This window comes from Watersipora subatra, chromosome 10 (genome assembly GCF_963576615.1).
Source record: "Watersipora subatra chromosome 10, tzWatSuba1.1, whole genome shotgun sequence".
Classification (NCBI taxonomy): Eukaryota; Metazoa; Bryozoa; class Gymnolaemata; order Cheilostomatida; family Watersiporidae; genus Watersipora; species Watersipora subatra.
Genome location: NC_088717.1, coordinates 19,487,813 through 19,509,222, shown reverse-complemented (window position 1 = coordinate 19,509,222; position 21,410 = coordinate 19,487,813). Strand labels below are relative to the sequence as shown.

Here is a 21,410-nt window from a genome sequence, read left to right as displayed (position 1 = left end):
AAGCATGTATATATACCAAGCAAGTCAAATAGATTTTATTAGGATGAATAGGAGTTCACACTACAATATGTTCATTGTGTGTCCAAAAACAGTTTTTATTTTGACATCAAATGAAAGTCTTGAAACAGTGAATTTTCACGTTACTCACAAGAGTGCATTTTTAGTATTACTAGCATTTAACATGAAAATTTTGATATACAAACTGTTATTTTAATCAAGGAAAACCATTTATTTCCTCATTATCTAGTAGCGTTGCAACATATATCTTCTGTTATTGTAGAAATGAACTGAAAGTAAGCGTTGCAGTGGCAGGCACAATGCATATGGGTCTTACCATAGAACTTGCCCACAAAGTGTGACATAGAGGTCAACATCTCAAATCACCCCTACACTAGATTTAGCATTACTTTTAGGAAACTTAACTATTCAAACTTTGTAAACAAAACAGTTATTTGCTGTTTTGTTTTTTAAATTTCGCAGTATATTGGTGTTTCTACAACAGGTCAGGGACAGGTTGCCGATATAACAGGGGACACCATATCGAAAAACCTTTTTATCAAACAAAAAGACACAAGCTTAATCATCTTTCAGCTGTTTTAATACTTGGGTAATAAGGTTACAATGCCATAAGAACAGTTAACTATGGAGTGCAAACAATATACTTTACATAAAACAATTGCCTGTCTTACCATACATACAGGTTGCCGATGTAACAGAGACACAAGGAGACACCACTTTCCGGTTACACTGGTAATATTGCCAAATGATAACACTATGTCATTAATTTGAAGTAATGTCACTTCCAACATAAAATAACAGTGATCATACATGTTTATATCTTTTGATTCCAGTTATTTAGGTTAGTTATCCTTAATACAGGTTGCTGATGTAACAGGGACATCAGGTGATGCGGTGTTCCTGTTACATTGGTATCATAGGCAGAGTGAATTCAGCTCCGCAGATGACAAGAAAACGAATTTGTAAAATAAAATAACGCTTCCTTTGAGTACATTATCTTACATTTCAGACCCCAATGCTTTCATGTCACACGTTTTGCGACAAAAACTGTCGGGGACACCACATAATAATGCTTTTTATATCAATAAGTGTTGGTCGCTGGAAGTCGTACTTTGTGCCAATTGATGTTTGGATTGGTGCTACCCAAGTAAACACTGATTTATTATGACACTGTTTTTACTTTGTGATAATTTAAACGTGAAACATTTGATTCGTTTAATCACACTTTGTGGGCGAGATCTATGGAAAGACCCATATGAGTAAAACATTGAGACAGACAACTTTGTTTGTAATTTGTATGTGCAATAATAATTATGTTCAAAGAACAATTTTTTTAAATTGGCCTTCAATTGTGTAAACAACTGTTTCCATATAACCTTTCTAAAAACCAAAATATTCAAGACAAAAACAAATAAGTCTAACGATTAAATTGCTGGAGCGTGTACACCAAATTTCTGTATGTTACTAAATAATTTAAACCTACATATAGTAAAGCATGTTATGACAATACTACAACATGTGAGAAGACATGAAAATTCAGTAATACTAAATTAATCAATATTTAATGGAACGCATTTAAATTCTATTATACCAATTGAGGAAATTATTGTTTTCAGTTGATTTGCCTTTTTTTTACAGATTTTATATGACATATTTAACAGACACACACAAGCTAACTGTAAAACTGAGCTCGAGAATAACATCTAGCATGAAAGTGAGATTTTTTTTTAAATACGTTGGTGTTTTGTTTAGAGTAAAAACCATGAACCTATGTTTCAGAACAGTTTATATTAGTAAATGTGAGATTCAAGGTTGAAACGGACAGTTAAAAGTCCTCCGGTCAGTTTGTACATGAGATTTATTCAGAGACAAAAAGTAGAAACATCTAACTCTTATTACTAAATAATAGAGAATTTTAATAACTATTTTAGGGCCTATTTGTTAGCTTTCCTAGCAAAATTTCTAGCTTTTAAGCAATATAGTTGGAACACAAATACCGTACTTTTCGAACTATAAACCGCACCCCTATATAAGCCGCATCTGCTTTACTTTCCAAAAAACGATAATAAAACAATACATAGGCTGCATCTTTGTATAGGCCGCAGAACTCAGGACGGTGCTTTTTAACGCTACAGCAACTTTGCTGTTTAAAACGGAACAGTGCATAACGGCAGTGTTTCGTATTACCTGACGCTTTTCAACCTAGTGTCTAGCGGAACAGTACCGTTAGGCATTGTTTCGTATTTTCTTTTACCGCTAGAGGCGCACCAACTGGAGATTCTGGTTAATGCGCCCTAGCGATGAAAGAAAAAGCCACAGAATAGCCGCACCCTTATATAAGCCGCATGGCTCAAATCGTCAGAAAAAAGTAGCGGCTAATAGTCCGCAAAGTACGGTACTCAATTTGATACCAAACTCATTCTGGACTTGGAAAAGCCACCTCAAAATAACAGTGCATTTATGCTTGAATTGCTTCTATAGGTGTGAAATATACTTTTGTCGCAAGTGTTTTAAATTTTTTTTCTTGTCATAACTGGGACTGTTCAGACGACAAGAATGTTCAGAAGACAAGAATGCTCAGCCAACTTTAGCTTTTAAAGTAGTAAAATAGGATGTTCAGCTGATAAACATAAACAATGCTTCAATATAATTAATATTCAAGCTATTAGCCCGTGTAACACCAAAAAGTTAATCAGGCGAATAAATTTGATCAAATGCTTAGCAATTTTCACCACATGCAGGAAATTCACAATCATGTGTTCGCATGAACAAAAAAATGATTCAAGCTTAAAGCTTCTTGCATGTCTGTATTTATACCAAAACTAAATACAGATTTTCCTCCCTTAGTGAACTAAGTGTGGGTCCTAAGACAATCCAGTAGCGAATAATTAAGTAACCTCGATTAACAATTTAGTAACTTTTAATTATCGCAGCCGGTCATGATTTCTCAGAGGAATGTAATTAGGCAATGTGGGCTCAAACACGACGTTGAGAGAATTATATCACCTCAAATCTCTCTCATAGGCTTTAATAAAAATCCAATCAGACGAGTAACATTGTAGTTGCCCACTCTTTTTCTCCAGTTGAATTGAAACAGAAACTATTTGGTATCATTACAAAGTTAATAAGTTAAGAAATATGACAAACATATCTTGGCCTCAGATTGCTTGAGAAAGGCCTCACTCTTGAGAAAAACTGCCATCACAGCATAATTGATAATTGTTTTACATTTATGCTTGGCCAAACTACCGAAAATAAATTGAGCATTACAAAGTTTCATAACAACAGCAGGCGAATTGCACTGATAGATAATGATAACAGCATATTACTGGTTGATTTATATAATACCTTTTTTGTAAACAATTGCTAACAAATACTCTCTTAACACATGAAACTAGTGAATAAAGGTGAAATAGTATAATGTATTTGTAAGAGTAACTTTATATACGTTGTCAATACCTTGAAATCACAGACGTAATACTCTTTATCCGCAACTGCTATGTCACTAGGCTCTCTCATGTAGTCAGAACAGTCAAACCACTTGATCAGATCTCCACCCTCTGAGATTGTGAACACAGTAGGAGACACGCTGTCAACTGCCACTATATTACCTAAGAGTAGAGACACTAGACTAGATCCACTAATACCTCTTAATAACTTTGTACAATAGTCTGATCATCAGCGATGATGGATGAATGTCAGCACCAACAAACATTGACATTTAAACAACTTAATGACAGAGCCTTCCAATGACGTGAAATAATGAATTTCATATTTTGTGAGCAGGTTGAGCAAAATGAGGATAGATATGAATGCATGAGATATAGTAAAGCATGGTTATATAAACAAAATGGACGCATACCTGCTGGAGTGATAGCGAGACCAGCGACTATGTCAATATATCTAATGGCAATCTTCTTCACAAAATGTCCATTCTTGCTGAATATCTGCATGCGTGAACGCTCATTACCTCTGTCACAAATAACATACCGCGAAGCACCCCTCATGACAGCAACCTTACGAGGATACCACAGCTGCCCTTCCTCACGTCCTAGAAATATGATGGCATGCCTAGAGATGGTAACATTTGTTAAAAAAAGTTATGTTAATTCGAATACACCTGATCATCCAAATAATCACAAAGCTTAGCAACACAAAATTGTGTAAATGCCTACCGGGAATCCCAAACTGGTATTTGAATTCTCCAGATTTATCGAAGACTTGTATGCGATGATTGTTTGTGTCAGCGACAACAATGTCTTCTTCAAACCCCATGCAAAATCCATGAGGAGAATTAAACTGACCTTTGCTTGGCCCAAGGGCACCAAATTTGTACCTATCAACATGTAGAAAGATTACCTTTGCAAATGTATTACAAGACTGTATATTCTATAAATTTATATATAAAATACAGGATTATACAACTGTAATTGGAAATTTATTGAACAATGTCTTTAGCTAACTTTCTGAGGGATTTGACGGTCCATGACAAAAAACAGTGGTAACTGCTATATGTGGATGGCTGTGAAATGATCGAACGAATATTGTCTCCTTGTTTATAGCTTGTGGTACCAAGATAACCAAACGAGTGCATGTCAGCTGTATCACAAGTGATTGTAAGCAAAAGCAGGAGATCCAATCCAATCGTCTTATCCAATTGCATTCTTGTAACTACTAAAGTTGCATATGTTTATTGTTTATACCTGATCTGCATTGCCGACATCTTGCCACGAAGTGGAAATTGTGGCTGGTACTGCATGTTAGGGGTTGGTGAAGTAAAGCCACTGTTGTTACCGCTGCCTGTAGCAAGATTCAGGGACCCACTTTCTCGCCTTTGGGCAAGCACACTCTCCAGCGCGCTGATCCCAGCAGGATTTGACATACGACTACCCATAGACGTTGGACTGAACATACTGTTGCGCAGATCTGAGAAAAGAAATGATAATGTAATAAATATAATTACGCCACGTAATGGATATTTACACATTTACTAAAGCGTCATGACCAAACTACTAATAATCACCTAAGACAACATGCAGTATGCAGATCACTCCATTCAGAAATATCATGATTCCGCATCACAGAAATGGTCTAATATTTTGATGAAGACTAAGCGTTTTATGATCACCTCAATTATCTCTGCTATATAAAAGCCCAGTGCGATTTACTAAGCGAAATTTGGAAAAATTTACATTCCCAAATACGAATTGACAATTTTTAAATATGGAGTGAATTATTATAGTGCAATAGCACTAAAATAAACTACAAACCTTGATCTGGAGAAGGGCTGAGTATATTGGCACCAGCTCTTGAAATGGACTGATCATGAAACATCTGACCAGTAGTTGAATGGGCCCTGGTGAATTTACCAATGTCGCTAACACTATACGATGCCTGGAAATAATGGAAAACGGATTGCTTGCTTGACTAAGAGAGATATGAAAACAAACATTTATATGGTGACAAAATGAATATATACAAATTTCCAATGCTTTGATGCAAGTTTTTATGGTTATTCAGATTATTTCTATAAAACTAAATTTGTATATTATGACAACACTAATATCAAAGTTACCGTAAAACCTCTATTTGAACGCCACCATTTTTTGAAAGACACCTCTGTTTGACCACCACTACAGGAGAAGGGTTAAAAAATAGTGCGCCGCTCTGTAGTTGAACGCCACCTTTATATGACCGCCACTTTGACATTCTTTGATCATTATGAACCAGTAATAGCAAGTGATCAGTAAAAGAGTATCCACAAAATCACACTAATAATAAATCGGTTACATCAATAATAACAATTAATTTTTTCGTTGTTTCTGTTTATATGTAAGTCCGTTTTCTAACGCCAAAGCGATTTGGTTTTTCCTTCAAACTTTAAAAACAACACCGAAGAAATAATTAATAACTGTATCAGACTAATACCGTACAGGATGAAAATATCCGATGGATATAAAAATTCGCGATTTCGCGAACAGTCAACTACGCGAATTATTAAATTCCGTGAAAAATTAGTTCTATTTTTTATCACAAGGGAGAATAACTACTGCATCCAATTGAAAACTAGTCGCTAGGCTAGTTTTTAATATAACTACTAAACGTAGGTAGGTTCCAAAACATTTTTTAAAATCATTGCCTAGGCTTTGAGCTAACACCATTGCCAATGCAACACATTTATTTACAAAATTATTCAAGGTTGTCTCAAGATAGGCAGAATGGCGACATAGCGAAAATAGCCACTAGGCAGAAGTACTAAACGTAGAGTTCCAAAACTTCTTTAAAATCCTCGCCTGGGTTCGAGTTTTATTGCCATTGCAGCAAACTTTACAAAATTATTCAAGGTTTTTACAAGTAGTGCGGCATGGCTTCATCATCGCAAAAAAGCTCTCCTAGTCTTTATACATTGAAATCAACTCCATCAATCTCAAATACCGAAGTTGAGGACGATCATGATTCTGATCTGGACATTATGGTATGTATTTGATGTGCAGTGCAGATACGTTTTTCCATTATTAACTGCATTAGTTAATTCTTTTGTTTAAAAACTGATCGCTTTCATTAAATACTTCAGCTATTGTTTTTGTACTTCCTTGACACTTGTTAAGATTTTTTTCTTTTTTGTGTTTACTGCAGATTGAGAATAAAACAACCTACTCCGATTACGAAAACTAGAGGCAAGTAGTAATATTCATCAAGGCAGGAATATTGGCAGAGAAGCAACCGGTCAACCTAGACCCCTTCATTGACAACAACTCCTTGATATCGCTGCAGCAAACATGATTAAATTATATATTTTATTTCATGTATAGATATATTATAATTTATTACAAACTTGTGTACAAATAAAATTTTACAAACGATGAATGGAGTAAATATAAACAGTTTAGTCTATATTGCGGTTGTCTGGAGCAATAAAATTAAACCGATACTCTTGATAAGTGAATACTAGCGTGTAATGGCGCTCTCTGACTAGTTATTTTGGTAATAGCAGCTCTACATCGCTGTCAGTCTTGGGTAGATGTTAAAGGCGATTCTCTTGCTACTACATGGCTGGTAAGGAAGTTATCATCAGAACTCTCCTCGTAGCTTACTATTGCAAAGTTCTGCCGGCTGGCCAAAGATTTGTGCTCGTAAAGGCGTTTTTGCTCTTTTTTTAAAATCAGATATATTCTCCTCGTAAGTAGCTGCGGTCACTTCTATCTGAATTTCCAGACTTCCCTGAATGATTCGTGATCTTCTAAAAATGACATACACCACCCTTGCAATCATTGTTCTTCCGTGTATGATGAAAAATCTCTCTCTCACACTAAAACAAATAATGAATTGGTAGGGATGGAAAACGTGAATATTGCGTTTTACCGAAGAACCAAAGTAAGATTCAACTAATTTAGTAAATGTGAAAAACTCATTACTTACCACAAATTGTTGGTTCATCAAAGGCCTCCAAATCTGTGAATATTCGTGAAAACCTCTGAACGCAACAAAGAATTTATAGCTTAGTACGATCCACCCGTAGTTGTAAGCTAAATAGAAAACGAAACGCGCAATGCGCGCATGCGTAAGGTTAACTCTATTGCTAGACGTAATAGAGTTAACTTTTCCTAGAGAGTGGCAGTTTTCAGCCGCGAATAAATTCATCCGCGAATATACATGAAAAGACAATTTTCGCGAAATATAACTCCGCGAATAAATTCATCCTGTACGGTAGTAGTTCCTTGTAGAAAAACGGTTTACATTTACAATGAAATCTGTACTACTAGTTTTAAGCTAAAAGTTGTGCTTAGCCAACAAAATCTTTGCACGGTGCATTTCGCACAAATGATGCTCGTAAAAGTTTTGCTCTGCTAAAAACCGTTTAGGCACTAATATCGACTAGTTCAGCAGTGCAGAAGAAGAGTTGAGGTCAGAAGATATTGTGGAAAGTATTGAACAGCCAGAAGATGAAATGGATCCAAACGAAAGCAACATTCAGAACGATGCAAATATTTTTGTTTCAAAATGTTAATTTTTGTTTTTGATTGTATTATATGTATGGTTTGTTTAAGTCAATTGTTCTTGAATATATATTTGTAGCATTTGATAAAGTATTATTATGTAACTTATAAATTTGCAGATTTACAGCATATTATTTGATAGCATCCTCACAGTTATCTAAACTCGGTGTACAATAGATCAGAGCACATAACTTGTCTTCTATTGCAGATAAAAAGCTAGTTTTGGCTGCAAACTAACAGCATATCAATGAGTGCAATGAGCTTTTATGCAACATTATTGAATATAGTTAAAAATTAAAAGCTGCACTAAATTGTACCGCAAGCTATAATATCATTGCAGGTTAATTGAAAGCAATACATATCAATTGCTAGAGATATTTCTCAGCTTCCCAATGCATATATATTTAGAGATCTATGACATGTTGGAGATACGTTAGCAGTTTCTTACACCCAAAAGAGTTAATGTCATTCCGCCGGGAAAGTGAGTGCAAAATACAGGCGACATTTGCTTCACCTATAAAAGGATTAAATTTATCCTAGCAAAATTTTGATAAACTATTTAAAAATACAATGCCACCCTCAATTTGAACGACACCTCTAATAAAGCGCCACTATAAAAGAAAGGTTGATAAATAGACCACCATGACATTCAAATAGAGGTTTTACGATATCTTTGTATTAGCATTGAGTGACTATACAAATGTTTTTGCTATATGTGGGCCTAAAAAAGAAACCTGACAAAAACAGAGCTAATATTTTGCGATCAATAATTTTTTTAAGTTTTACAAAAGACGGCCGGCCGGCCTACTGCTCGAGCTGTACAAAATTGCCTTCTGGAAAGCTTTTTTAAAGTTTGATCTGCTTGCTAAGCATAAAAAACCAGTGGAGCTTAGTGCATGCTCTATAGACTTGAAACTGGGGGAAAACCAGTACATCAAAGTAAACAACTGATGATTTTTAAATTTTTGGACTGACAATCTCGAATATCCTAGCACTAGCGATTGACTTTTTTCATCACCGACAGATAAACAAATAAAATTTAATACAAACCTATATTTAAAACCATTTGTTAGACCTAATTTCGTATAGCTGTAAGTAGTTACAGACCTATATTAGTATGGCTCCATAAATAGTTAATTAGTTATCCTCCGGACTTCTTGGAGAAGCATTAAAGCTATTTCTGAGACAAGTTGAACAACCTTACTCTTGTTACGATAGAAATTGGACAAAAATATATTTTTAGCAATCATAAAAACCTCAAATGAAACAACTTTTTGCCATCATTCCAACAGCCACAAAATGGAGAATAAGAGAGAAAACACAGGAACAGTAAAAGACTGCAAAAATGGACTTCAATGGACTTTTTACGGTATCACCGGTGCCAGTGAACTGTAATTGCATCTAAGCGATTAATGATGGGCGAATGTTTGACCGCAATACTATGCAATACCCAATTTTGCCTCACAACTGCATTAGAAACATTTGTGCAAAAACATTACATCTTTTAACCACTTTTTATATTTATCTTCTAGGGAAAGCACATTGTGGTTATATAATATTTATATGTACCAATATTTTAGGACACTGCTCCAACATTGCTATTACCGGAATTGCTAACTGGCACTTGAAATTTCGGTGCTTGTTCCATCGTCAAATTGAGCGAGTGAGTGTTCAACAAGAAAATAAAAATTTTCAAACTAAATTTTAACCATTATGCATAGAAATTTCAGTGGTCATCTTTGATAAATGTTCATAAATACCAAGATCAGACGACTGATATTAATAAAAGCTATTAAACGTGATGATCATTAACCTTTTCATGGTTGCCATCCATGCCCTGAAGGTTTAGATACAGATTTTTAAAATCCCCTTAAAGATGTGGTTGCGTCCAAAAGCTCGATTTAATGAAATCAAGTCCAATAAAAGGCTAAAACATCAGCTACAATTTGATGACATTTTTGTCTTTGTAGACTAATCCTGTCCAGAGATATATGCGTTTGAATGAGGCTATCTTTTAAAAAGCTCAGATTCCAGCGGGTGCTTCATTCGTGACGTAACTAGCGATACATCTGAAAAGAGTCCACGAGTGATAAATATAAGATCGCTTCATTAGCCAATCAGCACGCAATTTTTATATAGGTCGTAATAAATGTTATCACTCGTAAAACGCGTTGCCTGCGACCTTACATTTAGGGATTTTACTATATTATTAAATCGCATGGACATCAATATTTACTAAATTAATTAACATCGTTACTTTAATGAATTACTCGATCGACACGTTCTTTTGACGAACAGCAGAATTGTAAAAATTACTGTAAAGTTACTGCGAAGGTGACTCCCGAGTTTTCTGAGCATCAGGTGGTTAAAGTGCTACAGAGGAAGATAGAGGTAAATTTATTTTTTACTTTGAGTCTCCTATAGATATACTGTAGAGTTTACATTCAGATTATATTTCCCTGTTTGAGGTTATAATGTAATTTCCTGTGTGCGCGTGAGAGATATGTATGTACAGTGAGGTCTTGACGGCTTCTTTTTAATCCATAGCATCTAGCAATACAATGGCTTAGATTGATGAATATACTAAAGGTAATAATTTTAGTATTCATTAATACATGTACTGATTAATAGAATTGTAACTTTTTGCTATCACCAATCATCGTTTTATATTTTTTTAATGTTTCACCTGCTATATTTGCTTCAAATTTTCTTTGGCAGTTTTAGGTAATAAATTAGATTTATGATCTGACTTTAGATGTTCACTTCTCACTTGTAGAAAGTGAAGAAAATCGATTGATCAATGAACATCTTTAACTTCCAGAACCAAAGCTTCGAATCGTTGGCTTGACATACTTATGCTTTTGTTAAACATTTATTCATTTTTAAAGTTACACTCGCAATCTATCTAACTCCCAATTTGAAAGCTTTCAGTAGATACGTGTTAGAATGACATATCTATGAATGACATATATATTTATTGCACTTGTTTTATTGATTACAGGATGTTTATGTGGTCTCACCAGCCGAAGCAGCTTTGTCAGTGTGGAAACTGCCTTCAATGGGAAAGAGAGACTTGAATGTGTGCTGCATAAACCATGATGTTTTGTTTGAGTTTGCTGCAGTAGATGAATTTGTCTTATTGTATGAGCTGAAACTATGTGCGTGGCCACGACTTGGATGGATATTTTTAATAAAAGCTTAATGCCGAAATGAAAAATTTTTTGCTTGTAAAAATTATATAATAAAATAATATTGTTGAAGATGATACAAAACATGATTTGCAGAACATTGAATACATCATAGCCCCGTTGACACCTGTGCTGAAATCTTGTCTGATAGATGGATTTATGAAGTACAATCAGAGCTGCATGGACAGGCACTTTTGCATAGCTCGACCATTTGTTTAGTACTTGAATCAACTAATCAAACGTGACCAGTGAATTTCAATCTACAAATTGATACCAATAATGACTCGATAACGTTGACAGTCGACTATACAATGTATATCGCTTTTAGGGATGTAGTTGGTTTCGCAACATATTCTTTTCAAAGACGCGGCTTGCTTATTTTACCTAGTAAGAAACTAGTTTGCGGTGTGGGCAATAATATACAGCCCACCCTTCAGGATAGGCGACGGGCATAATGTGGGCGGGGCTTTTGGGGGCCTGTATATCATTAGTGTGGGTAGCGACGGTACTGTGCCAATACAAAGACCTTATTCTACATAGTTTGCTTGACAGAATTACCGTAGAATGGTAGAATTGGTAGTCAGTCCTAAGATGTTTACATAGCATTTAGAAGAAGCTAATATGACAAGTTTTTAATTTTCCTTGTTTGAGGCATTTGAGACATTGGTAATAATGTATCTGTAGCTGGATTTACAATTTTATTCTAGCCAACACGAGCAAATATAAGATAAAATATATGCCAATAGAGCAGCGTAGGACTAGACTTTTATCGCAATAGCCGATGTGAATATGAGAGATAGAGACAGGTTGTATCACGCGTTACATCATTTTGGACAAGTCTGGGCATGTTTTTTTGGCCCGAGTGTTTTTACAGCAATCAATTGTTTTTGATTTTAATCTTCAAATATCTTGACAACGAGATTGCCTAACACAACAAACAACATATCAACTAATAAACAAAAAAAACTTTCTTATAAAATCAACTCAAATTGGACGCAACTACATTTTTAATTAATTGGACTTATAACAATGAATTTTCAGCTCAAGCAAACACGATGTGGTCTGTATTGCTATTATAAAGCTATTCTTTGTGCTTAGTGGGCAAGTGCAAGCAGTGCTCATTATAAAATTTTGTCTTTCTTTTTGTAGAAACTATTAAAAATAATTAAAGAAAAAAAACTAGTTCATCTACAAAAAATTGTGTTGACACCGATATCACTTGGTTTAGCAGCAGGGAAGATGTTAGATTAAAAGGGAGTGAAGATGAAATTGAAAGCCATAAGTCAGTGAAAGCGACAATGAGACCATAACTGTTAGCAGCAGAGCAAAATCTAAACTTGTAGAAATGCTTTAATTTTGGTATCTGCAAGTATTATAAACATTGTGCGTATATATATATTTTACTTTTGAATATTAAATTTTAACATTTAATAAATTTGAAAATTAACGTGCTTTTTGATGAACCGAGGCCGTTATCTACACTGGGTTTGAGATGAATAGAGGCTTACAACTTAACTTCTACTTTATATAATAAGCCAGTTTTTGCAACAACCTATAGCAAACATGACTAATTACGATGTGGTTTTATACAACACTGTTAGATATATCGATAAAATCCAAACGAGTAGCTATGTTAAAACATATTAACAGATACCTGAGGAGGGTTGGAATGAGCTTGTGTCCCTGGACTGCCAGTAGACTCGATACCAATCCCACTGTCCGAGCCCATGGTAGGAGACTGAGGCTTTGAATGTCCATGATTTCCTGAGACATGCTCTCCTATGAAGTTTAAGCCGCCACTTGTATTTTTCAGGCCTAACAAATCAAAACATTAATACATGTTATTTATTATAAAAAAACTAGTGATGAAACCGCAGTTTATATCTATTACCCTATTTAAACATACAAAAGCTGATACACAAAATGAAAAAAAATTGTTGCTAACTAAAAAGAATCACAAATGTCGTTTGAGCCGAGTGATCACAAAGGAGAATCAGAATCACTGCTGAGATGGATAAATTACCAAACTGGTCAGGATATCCAAGCGCATCACTCGTTGGAAGATGATAGGCATTGAGCATGTCATTTTCCATCCCAATTGGCTGTATTAGCGGAGAATCCATGTTGGAAACAGAACTGACAGGAGGTAAACGAGACATATCTGAGAAGGATCCAGATGGCATAAGCAGAGGCGGAGATGTGTTGTATTTCACCTCAGACTACAGCATATGAAGATTAACAGTAAAAGATATACCAATAATTTGGAGGAATGATGACCAAAAATGGAGTTTATGAAGATTACTTGAACTGCCTCGCATACTCTTCTAAGATTAAACATCGCTAGTTACTACAACTGCTCTCATGTATTGAATTATGAAAGATAGTGGCTATCCAGAAAAGCCTACTAGGCAGAAAGCCAAAAAAAGCTTATGTAAACATTGCATCAAAAACCTTTCTTCGAGTATTACAGTAAAACTAGATGTGGAAAGAACTGCCAAAACCTTTGATGAATAAATACCGAGTTTTTTTTCTTAGCAACTGGTGACTTGTCTTTTACTCATGCGTTCTTTGTTAGAGCAAAATTGCGCAACTGAAAGTATAACAAATGTATATATAGTTGATTGGGATGTCTATAAGTAATAGAGCAGCTATAAGCAACATAACAAGTGATATTTTTCGAAAAATTAGCCTACGAAAAGTGATTATTGCAGTGGAGCTAATCAAAGCATGGAATCACATTTTGCGAATCAGATTACAACAATGATACCAATATTTACCATTTTGTCATCGCCAAAACGGCAAAATATAAGTTTCAAATTATTGACATTTTCAGGAAAACTAATCTAACATACTCACAGCAAGATTGGCCCGACTGGCTTGCCGCTCAGCTTGTCTTATTTGTTGGAGCTGCTGTTGCTGTTGTTGATTCTTTAACACGTTCTCATCACGCAACTTGAAGTGACCAAAGCTATCTGTGACAGCCTTTTCAAAAACCTCTTTGTCAGTCACAAAGCGAATGTCAACAGAGACAGCACCCGATAAAGGCAAGTTGACGAGTGATGACAAATATTGGTTCATCACCTTCTTCAGCGCAAGAAATTCTAAACAGTCACTTTTCTCTATGATTCGCTGTACAAAAGCACCTTCAAAAAAACGAGTGAACTTGACAGACCTTCAAAGTTTATAAATTTGAGATTCTACAACTTATTTTATGAAATCGAACAAGAAATTGATATACATGTACATATTTTAGAACGAAACAAACAATTCTGGAATAACTTGCTCACCACGTGGTGGTGAGCAAATTATTGTGGTGGGATTAATTCAGCAACTCTGAATAATCTTAAAGGTTGACTTGCAACAAAATTCACATTACAGTTATTTAGTATCAAAAGATTCATCATGTCTTACTCTGCTGTGTTGTAGGTGCAAAATATGTGGAAACATGATTACAAGCTCTCAAAAGCTCTAAAACGAAATGCCGCCGTAGATTGGAATCAGTGTATTTCTCTGACGTAGTCAGTACATTTGGTTATTGTTTTGTCACGTGATGTCCTCATGTGAATTGAAAGGCCAATCACAGGCTCAATATATAACTTCTTGTAGCAATAGTTTATGACAAACACTTCGGGTTGTACCGAAGACCCCCATCAAATATAGATGCTTGCTACTTTACAGTTTCGTTTCGACTTGGTCTAATCGTCTAGTCGTAATCTGATCAAGTGACCCATAATTCGCAAGTAATTTTTGCAGTATTTTTCACAGGTAACCAACAGGCTTGTCATGTTTATCAGACAATGATATGTACTCCTTCGAGCTAAGGTTAAACTATTAAACAAATTTTCACGGTAGGTTATAAGATATCAGTGCTGAAAGTGACAGCATTACAATGACGATAAAATAGACACATAAGAACAATAGACATGGTTTTATTGAATGCGTGAAGTATTTCGACGAAAGAGGTTGCGTGAAAATGTAAACAGAAACCATCTTGTACAACAACGTCACATTTGAGCCGTTTTGGAAAGAGATTCTAATCTACGGCTCGTGATGGCGGCGATTAACTGTTCGTTTTTGAGCTTTTAAGAGCTTGTAATCTGGTGATCATGGTGAATCTGTTGATATAAAATAACTGTAATGTGCATTTTGTTGCAAGTCAACCTTTAAAGAATACTAATTGGAAGCCTAATTTTGATGTTCTTCGTCATTTATGGCATAAACTCAATTTCTTTATTATTTCCGATTATACATACTATACAGTCATACCTCGACATGAATGTCCTAACATATGAGAACTTTGAGATATGAGGAAAATCTCACATTTTTAGCACATTTTTACCTTTAGATATGAGCATGCGAGCCGATTCTCAATGCAGCCACTAGGTGGCCGAGTACAAGAGAGGCCACTTACGAGACTAGCATTACTCATGTCTTTTTTGTCTGACCTATTTGAAAGTTTTCGAGCGAAGCCGGAAGATAATAAAAAAATGGCAAAAAAAACATGCCATAAAGTCTTTCTCAGACCATCGTTAGCCAATCCCATCGGCAGATCTCGCAATAGATAACACTTGTGTTTTAAACATTATGCAAAGAAACTTACTGCCATGTTCTATTTTATCCACAGTTTTGTTGACCTCATTGTACTTCTCCAGCACGGCTAACTCCTGCTGCTTATGGATTACCTCTAGTTGGGCTAGCAGACTCTCCTGTCGTTGCTCTAAGGAAGCCTTGTAACTCTAATAACACAAATTATCATCATCAACCATTGTTGAAATAATTACTGTTTTTCAAAGCACTGTCAGTTTAAAACACAACAGTAATATAGCTGCTTAATCATAAATTGATAAATAAGTGTCAAAGAGATTATACCAGCAGATTTTTAATCATTTAGTGTTGCCTCAGAGCATTTTTCTACGTGTTTCACATGGAAACTCTAAACAACTTGATATGTTGGTAATTGTGGCATGGGTGCTCTCACTGCTAAAACTAATAACAACATAACGCATTACATGCACAAGTACAAGCTCAAAAGTTTCACTCTCCAAACATACACCAACCCACAAAAAGAAACTATGATAAGTTACCATTACACATGCTTTATTGTGACACTGCCATTAGCAGCATTACGTACCGGTTTTCCATTTTGAAGCATCGAACAAAATGTGGTTGTAGGAACTATGCTATATTCAAATTACTACAGCCAATAATGCCACGAAGCCACTGCATCTAACTAGAGAATTGAACTTTGATGTCCATATGAAGTCCTTCTAAAATCTACCTAGCCACTAGATAAAAACTAAGGCAAGCTTTTCATGTCAAACTTAAGCTTCTCTAGTTCTGATATCATCACATATACATATAACCCTCACACACATAGCTTCACTGATTAACACAAATTAGGGTTTCACTGCACTTTACATTAATCCACAAATGTTTGGGATGAGCGTAACACAAGGAAACGCCGTAATTCATAAAGCATCTTGCTACCTGGAATGTTTCTTGTATCAGCGACTTTGCATCATCATGCTGTGTCTCAAGGTCAGTAAGGGATTGCTGCAGTTTTGTAGAAGATTCATCGCACTGCTCCACCTTGACTTTTGAATGCTCGACCAAAGTCTTCATGCTTTCAAGCTAAATGCAGTAAACAAAGCACTATATTCTATATATATATATACTAGTTGAATGCCCGGCGGTTCAGAGTAATAAGAGTCTTTAAACAAATTTTAAATTTCATATTACGAAAGATGTGTTTTGTTGAAATAAATTAGGAGGAAAAATAAAACTGTAAAGATGTTGAAATGTGAAATCATTAGCAAGTAATGGCTAAATATGGTCTGTTTTGCTACAATTACAATGAAAAATTATTTGGTATAGAATATGATTTTGGTTCATTTCAGTGTTGGCATCATAAGGTGAAAATATTGTATAGACGTACATAGTATAGAAATCCATAGTAACTACCTAATGCAATCACTGCTTGGTAAAAATCATCATAAAAAATAGCAAAACAATATGTTAAGGTTAGTAACCATAGTTACCTACAATAACTTTTCATCTTTTGCATAGTTTTAGGTACAGACAAAAACATTTTTGGGCTAATACCTCTGGCAAATTAGCTGTAGAAATATACAGGGTGTCATGTTTAGATTATCTCAATGAATAAAGTTATTTATTTAAATATTTAGTGCCCCTTCAATAAAAAGTGAACAACATGAAACCAAGTCATAAGTTGGGATAATGCATTGCTAGGTCAGGTTGTCAAGATAACACATTTACATTTATGAAAAAAAATACAATGATGTTTTCAACTCAAATACCTAAAGTAACACAATAAAAATATTAAACATTGAAAGTGTGGGTGAACCCTGACTACCGTGATTTATAGGCAAAGATCAAGTCTAGCTAAAGGTGAAAACCTTTATAAAAAGACCTCTTTTAAATATTACTAGAATGTGTTCAGTAATATGGTTAAACCTCGACATGTAAAATTGATTTATTCTGATTTTTGCTTCACACTTTGAAATGTTGTAAAAATACAGTGTATTTTGCTTAAGTCATTGTAGAACCCAGAAAAACGATGATAAATATTTCAAATAATCGCATATAGCATTAAAACAAATTCATGATGTAAAAAAACTACATTTTATGCAAAAACAAAAATGATATTAAATAAAAAGATGTTTAAATTGTCATTGTACTTTACTGACATGCAAGTGGAGATGGAGACTCGGTGTATAGGATAAGTTGGTAACAAGGATATGCAGCATAACATGCTCTTGTGCAAACCAGCTGATCAAACTAACTCACTTTATATATTTTTAATTCATCACTTTATCTTACAAAACTGCGATGTTTTGGAAAGCTTTATGACCATGTTGTAAATCAATTCAGGAGTTGATCCAAACAATTTATGGAATTTTAAATTGTTGACAAATTCACTTTGATGAGATGATTGTGAGTTGAAGTTTGACTTGATTGGCTACTGTGGATATACATTGAGATTGAGCAAAGAAATTTATAGCATTTCGAATTAGTGAAATTGAGAAACTCAAACGGTGTCATAAATCTTTTTTAGTAACTTATTCCCAACACTATTCTGGCAATTTATAGGTGAATATGGTACGATTCAGAACCATATTTGATAACACATTACCTCACGACCATGAACAGAAGAGCAGCGCTCAATGTCATGTCCTTGGTGGTCAAGAAGCATGCAGTCGTTACAAATCAGTATTTCACAACTGTTGCAAAAGTTTTTCATTAGCTGTTCTTCAGAGTGCTGATAACAGATAATCGGTCTATGGATAGGCAAACCATCACCTTTGGTAATATCCTCAAATGACACGACCTACAGAGCCAAGAAAATATACTCCAAGTCATAATTCAGTATGCTAGTGCTGAGCTTGACCACACCGCTTTATCATTCGTCACCTCACCTTGCGCAGCACAGGTAGGCTTTGGTTGACAATTGCACAATAGGCAGTGATCAAACTCACATAAGTGATATATCCAATGCAAATGTTGATAAACACAGACACTATTATTATTCATAGCAACAGCAGAGTACAACATTTATATATCTGCAATCATCAGCTGGCCGGAGTCACTTGTCAAGCTATCATCATGACTTTCTATAGGAGCCACTGCAACCGAACTAGTTCAATTAACTAAGAAAGACTTTTACACACCTTATGATTTTCAAAACACCTCATAAACTGATGAGCTGTTACACAGTTAGGACACAAAAATTGTGCACAGTCACTGCAGCGCGAGATTGCTTTCTCTTTTGCTTTGCAGGAAGTGCAGGACATGTTCATTCCTTCTATGCCTTTCATATCCAAACTGTTGGCAATAACATAGTCCAAAGGCAACTCCTCCACACTATCCACTTCCGTGTTCTACAACATTTAAAAACTTCTAGTGAAAATTACTGGGGGAATTTTTAACCCAAGTTGTAACCAATGGTATGACAAACAACCTGGGTGCCTATAACAAGAATTATGTAATCCCCATAACTGTTATATACGTTCTCATTCAGAGTGAATGACACGAAAAGATTATGGCACTCATTAGTGGCAGAACACCATTACTAGTGCGCTAGAGATAAAACACACCTACTAGGGATTGATAGGAAAATCAATAAGCCAGCATAGAAACATTGGTCATGAACAAACTCTCATGTACTAGAATAGAACGATAGATAAAGATATGAACTGACTAATCTAACAGCCATTGTATATGCTGATCACTAGACATGACTAGCAACTCTTATAGGGATAGGCCCTACAGAGTGGACAAGACACGCAACTGTTTATAGATTCAGCAATTCTATAATAAACAATAGTCAAGGAATTCCTAGTCTCAACCTGAAGAAGAAAGAAGGAACTCTGGCAGCCACATTATTTTGCATAGTTCAAAAGCTCATTTGCAAACTGGATACGTTAACCCCTAGGAACAGTATGGAACTGCTAGGTTTAAAACAACTATAAAAGCTACAATTCAGTTATGAAGACAATAGACTATATTATTCAGTCACAATGATGATAGAATGGGTGTTTCTGGAGAAGAATAATACTTCTAAGCATTTTTGTGATCATTGTATGTGTGGCTCTTAACGCTATCCTGATAGACTGGACAACCAAGTTTTAAACAAGTCATACATATCGCTTCGTTCATTGCCTTTTGCTAGAACTATGGCAAGTATAGACATAAATCTTAAAGAATAACAAGATAAATCAGCATAAACTACGTTTATAGGGGCAAATAGTGCACAGATCTAGATAAAGACATTTTGCCCTTATAAACTTTTTATTGAACCGTGCTTAACTAAAGTTCTTGTTTCTTATAATAACTACAAAACAAACTTTTTCAATGCATAAAGGAGTTTAGCCAATTGCATCTTGCATATTGAACAAGGTTTTGATACTAAGAGAGGCTGACATTAAAATCGCTTGGAAGGTATTTTCAACATAAAACTACAATGATTTATGTCAAAATAGCAAATTTTTGACATAAGAATTGCTGATGGATTCAATGCAACAGGATAAGATTACGTTTGCTTAACATCTACATAAAAACAGCGCAAAAACCTACTAGATGAAATGGTAAAGTCGGAAAAAATTCTATTTTTCTCAGCAAATACTGTTACAATAATTCTTGAAATATTAAAAAATTTTAAATGTGAGCAGCACAAAATGCAGCATATAAACCATGCACTAGTGTTGGGCCAGTATTTGGTTATCCGCTCTTACCGACACCGAGGAATTCTCGGTATCCGAGGAAACCAATCATTTTTGGTGACAGCTAGTTATCCGCGGCCGGTTTGATATGATCGGTATTTATCCGTAAAAGCCTATCGGTAAATGGTTATCCGGAAAGATTTTTGTATTTGACAGATTACAGCATTACCAGTGAGGCAATGTGCGGGAGAATCTTCGGCACAATGAGCTGCTTATGAGAGAGCTCATTTGACGTCTCGCGCACAATCGCCGTGTAACCGAATGAGATTACAATCGCGGGTCAATTGATGTTATGATTATTGTAATTGCAAAAAACGCCTCTTTGATGAACACACTAATCAAAAAGAGTCTCTCCAGCGCACATTGACAATCACAACTTTTTCTCTCAGACATTCTGAAAACACAACACATGCGAATTATAGTACAACTCTTTCTTCAACAAACATTTCCACGCTTACCTATAGGTATCTAGTATTATATTATGTCTTACATTGATAGAATGTTAAACGTAATTTACGGTTTTATTTTATCAAATGTAAAACGTATATTACGTTTTATATTTATAAAACCCTCCGTTTGATATTTGATGCGTTTGATATATTTATACGTTTTATAGTTCATTTATTCTCACCTGTGTTATATAAAAATAGGCAGTAGGTAAGCTGAAGTTAAACACACACTGAAAACCATATACCGAATTACAATACCGAACTTTCTTAGTTGGCAAAGGATACCGAAGATGGTAAATAGCGAGGATACCGACACCGGGAAAACCGATAAAAAAGTGCAAGGATATCCTATCCGGCACTAAATTATATACCGGCCCAACACTACCATGTACTGTACTAAAGACCATCAAGTTAGCAACTTCATGATTTTGCAAGCAGCTTGCTTTTGCAATCTTATATAACATTTTAGATATGACCCAGTAAATTTAGCAAACTTTTTATGTTAAAGTGATCAAGTCT

The 21,410-nt window shown here is 35.1% G+C and overlaps 1 protein-coding gene across 1 annotated transcript in view; it reads right to left on the bottom strand.

The window, feature by feature from the left end:
- Positions 1–21,410, bottom strand: part of LOC137405704 (B-box type zinc finger protein ncl-1-like) — a 31,092-nt gene that overhangs the window by 2,711 nt on the left and 6,971 nt on the right. The window contains exons 3-14 of the mRNA XM_068092064.1: positions 18,892–19,101; positions 18,357–18,551; positions 16,691–16,834; positions 15,804–15,939; positions 14,060–14,346; positions 13,227–13,422; positions 12,858–13,018; positions 5,289–5,412; positions 4,722–4,944; positions 4,194–4,354; positions 3,881–4,069; positions 3,478–3,629 (exon numbers count right to left, since the gene is read on the bottom strand). Of these exons, the coding sequence (XP_067948165.1) occupies positions 3,478–3,629; positions 3,881–4,069; positions 4,194–4,354; positions 4,722–4,944; positions 5,289–5,412; positions 12,858–13,018; positions 13,227–13,422; positions 14,060–14,346; positions 15,804–15,939; positions 16,691–16,834; positions 18,357–18,551; positions 18,892–19,101 (2,178 nt within the window). The remainder of the gene's footprint in view (positions 1–3,477; positions 3,630–3,880; positions 4,070–4,193; positions 4,355–4,721; positions 4,945–5,288; positions 5,413–12,857; positions 13,019–13,226; positions 13,423–14,059; positions 14,347–15,803; positions 15,940–16,690; positions 16,835–18,356; positions 18,552–18,891; positions 19,102–21,410) is intronic.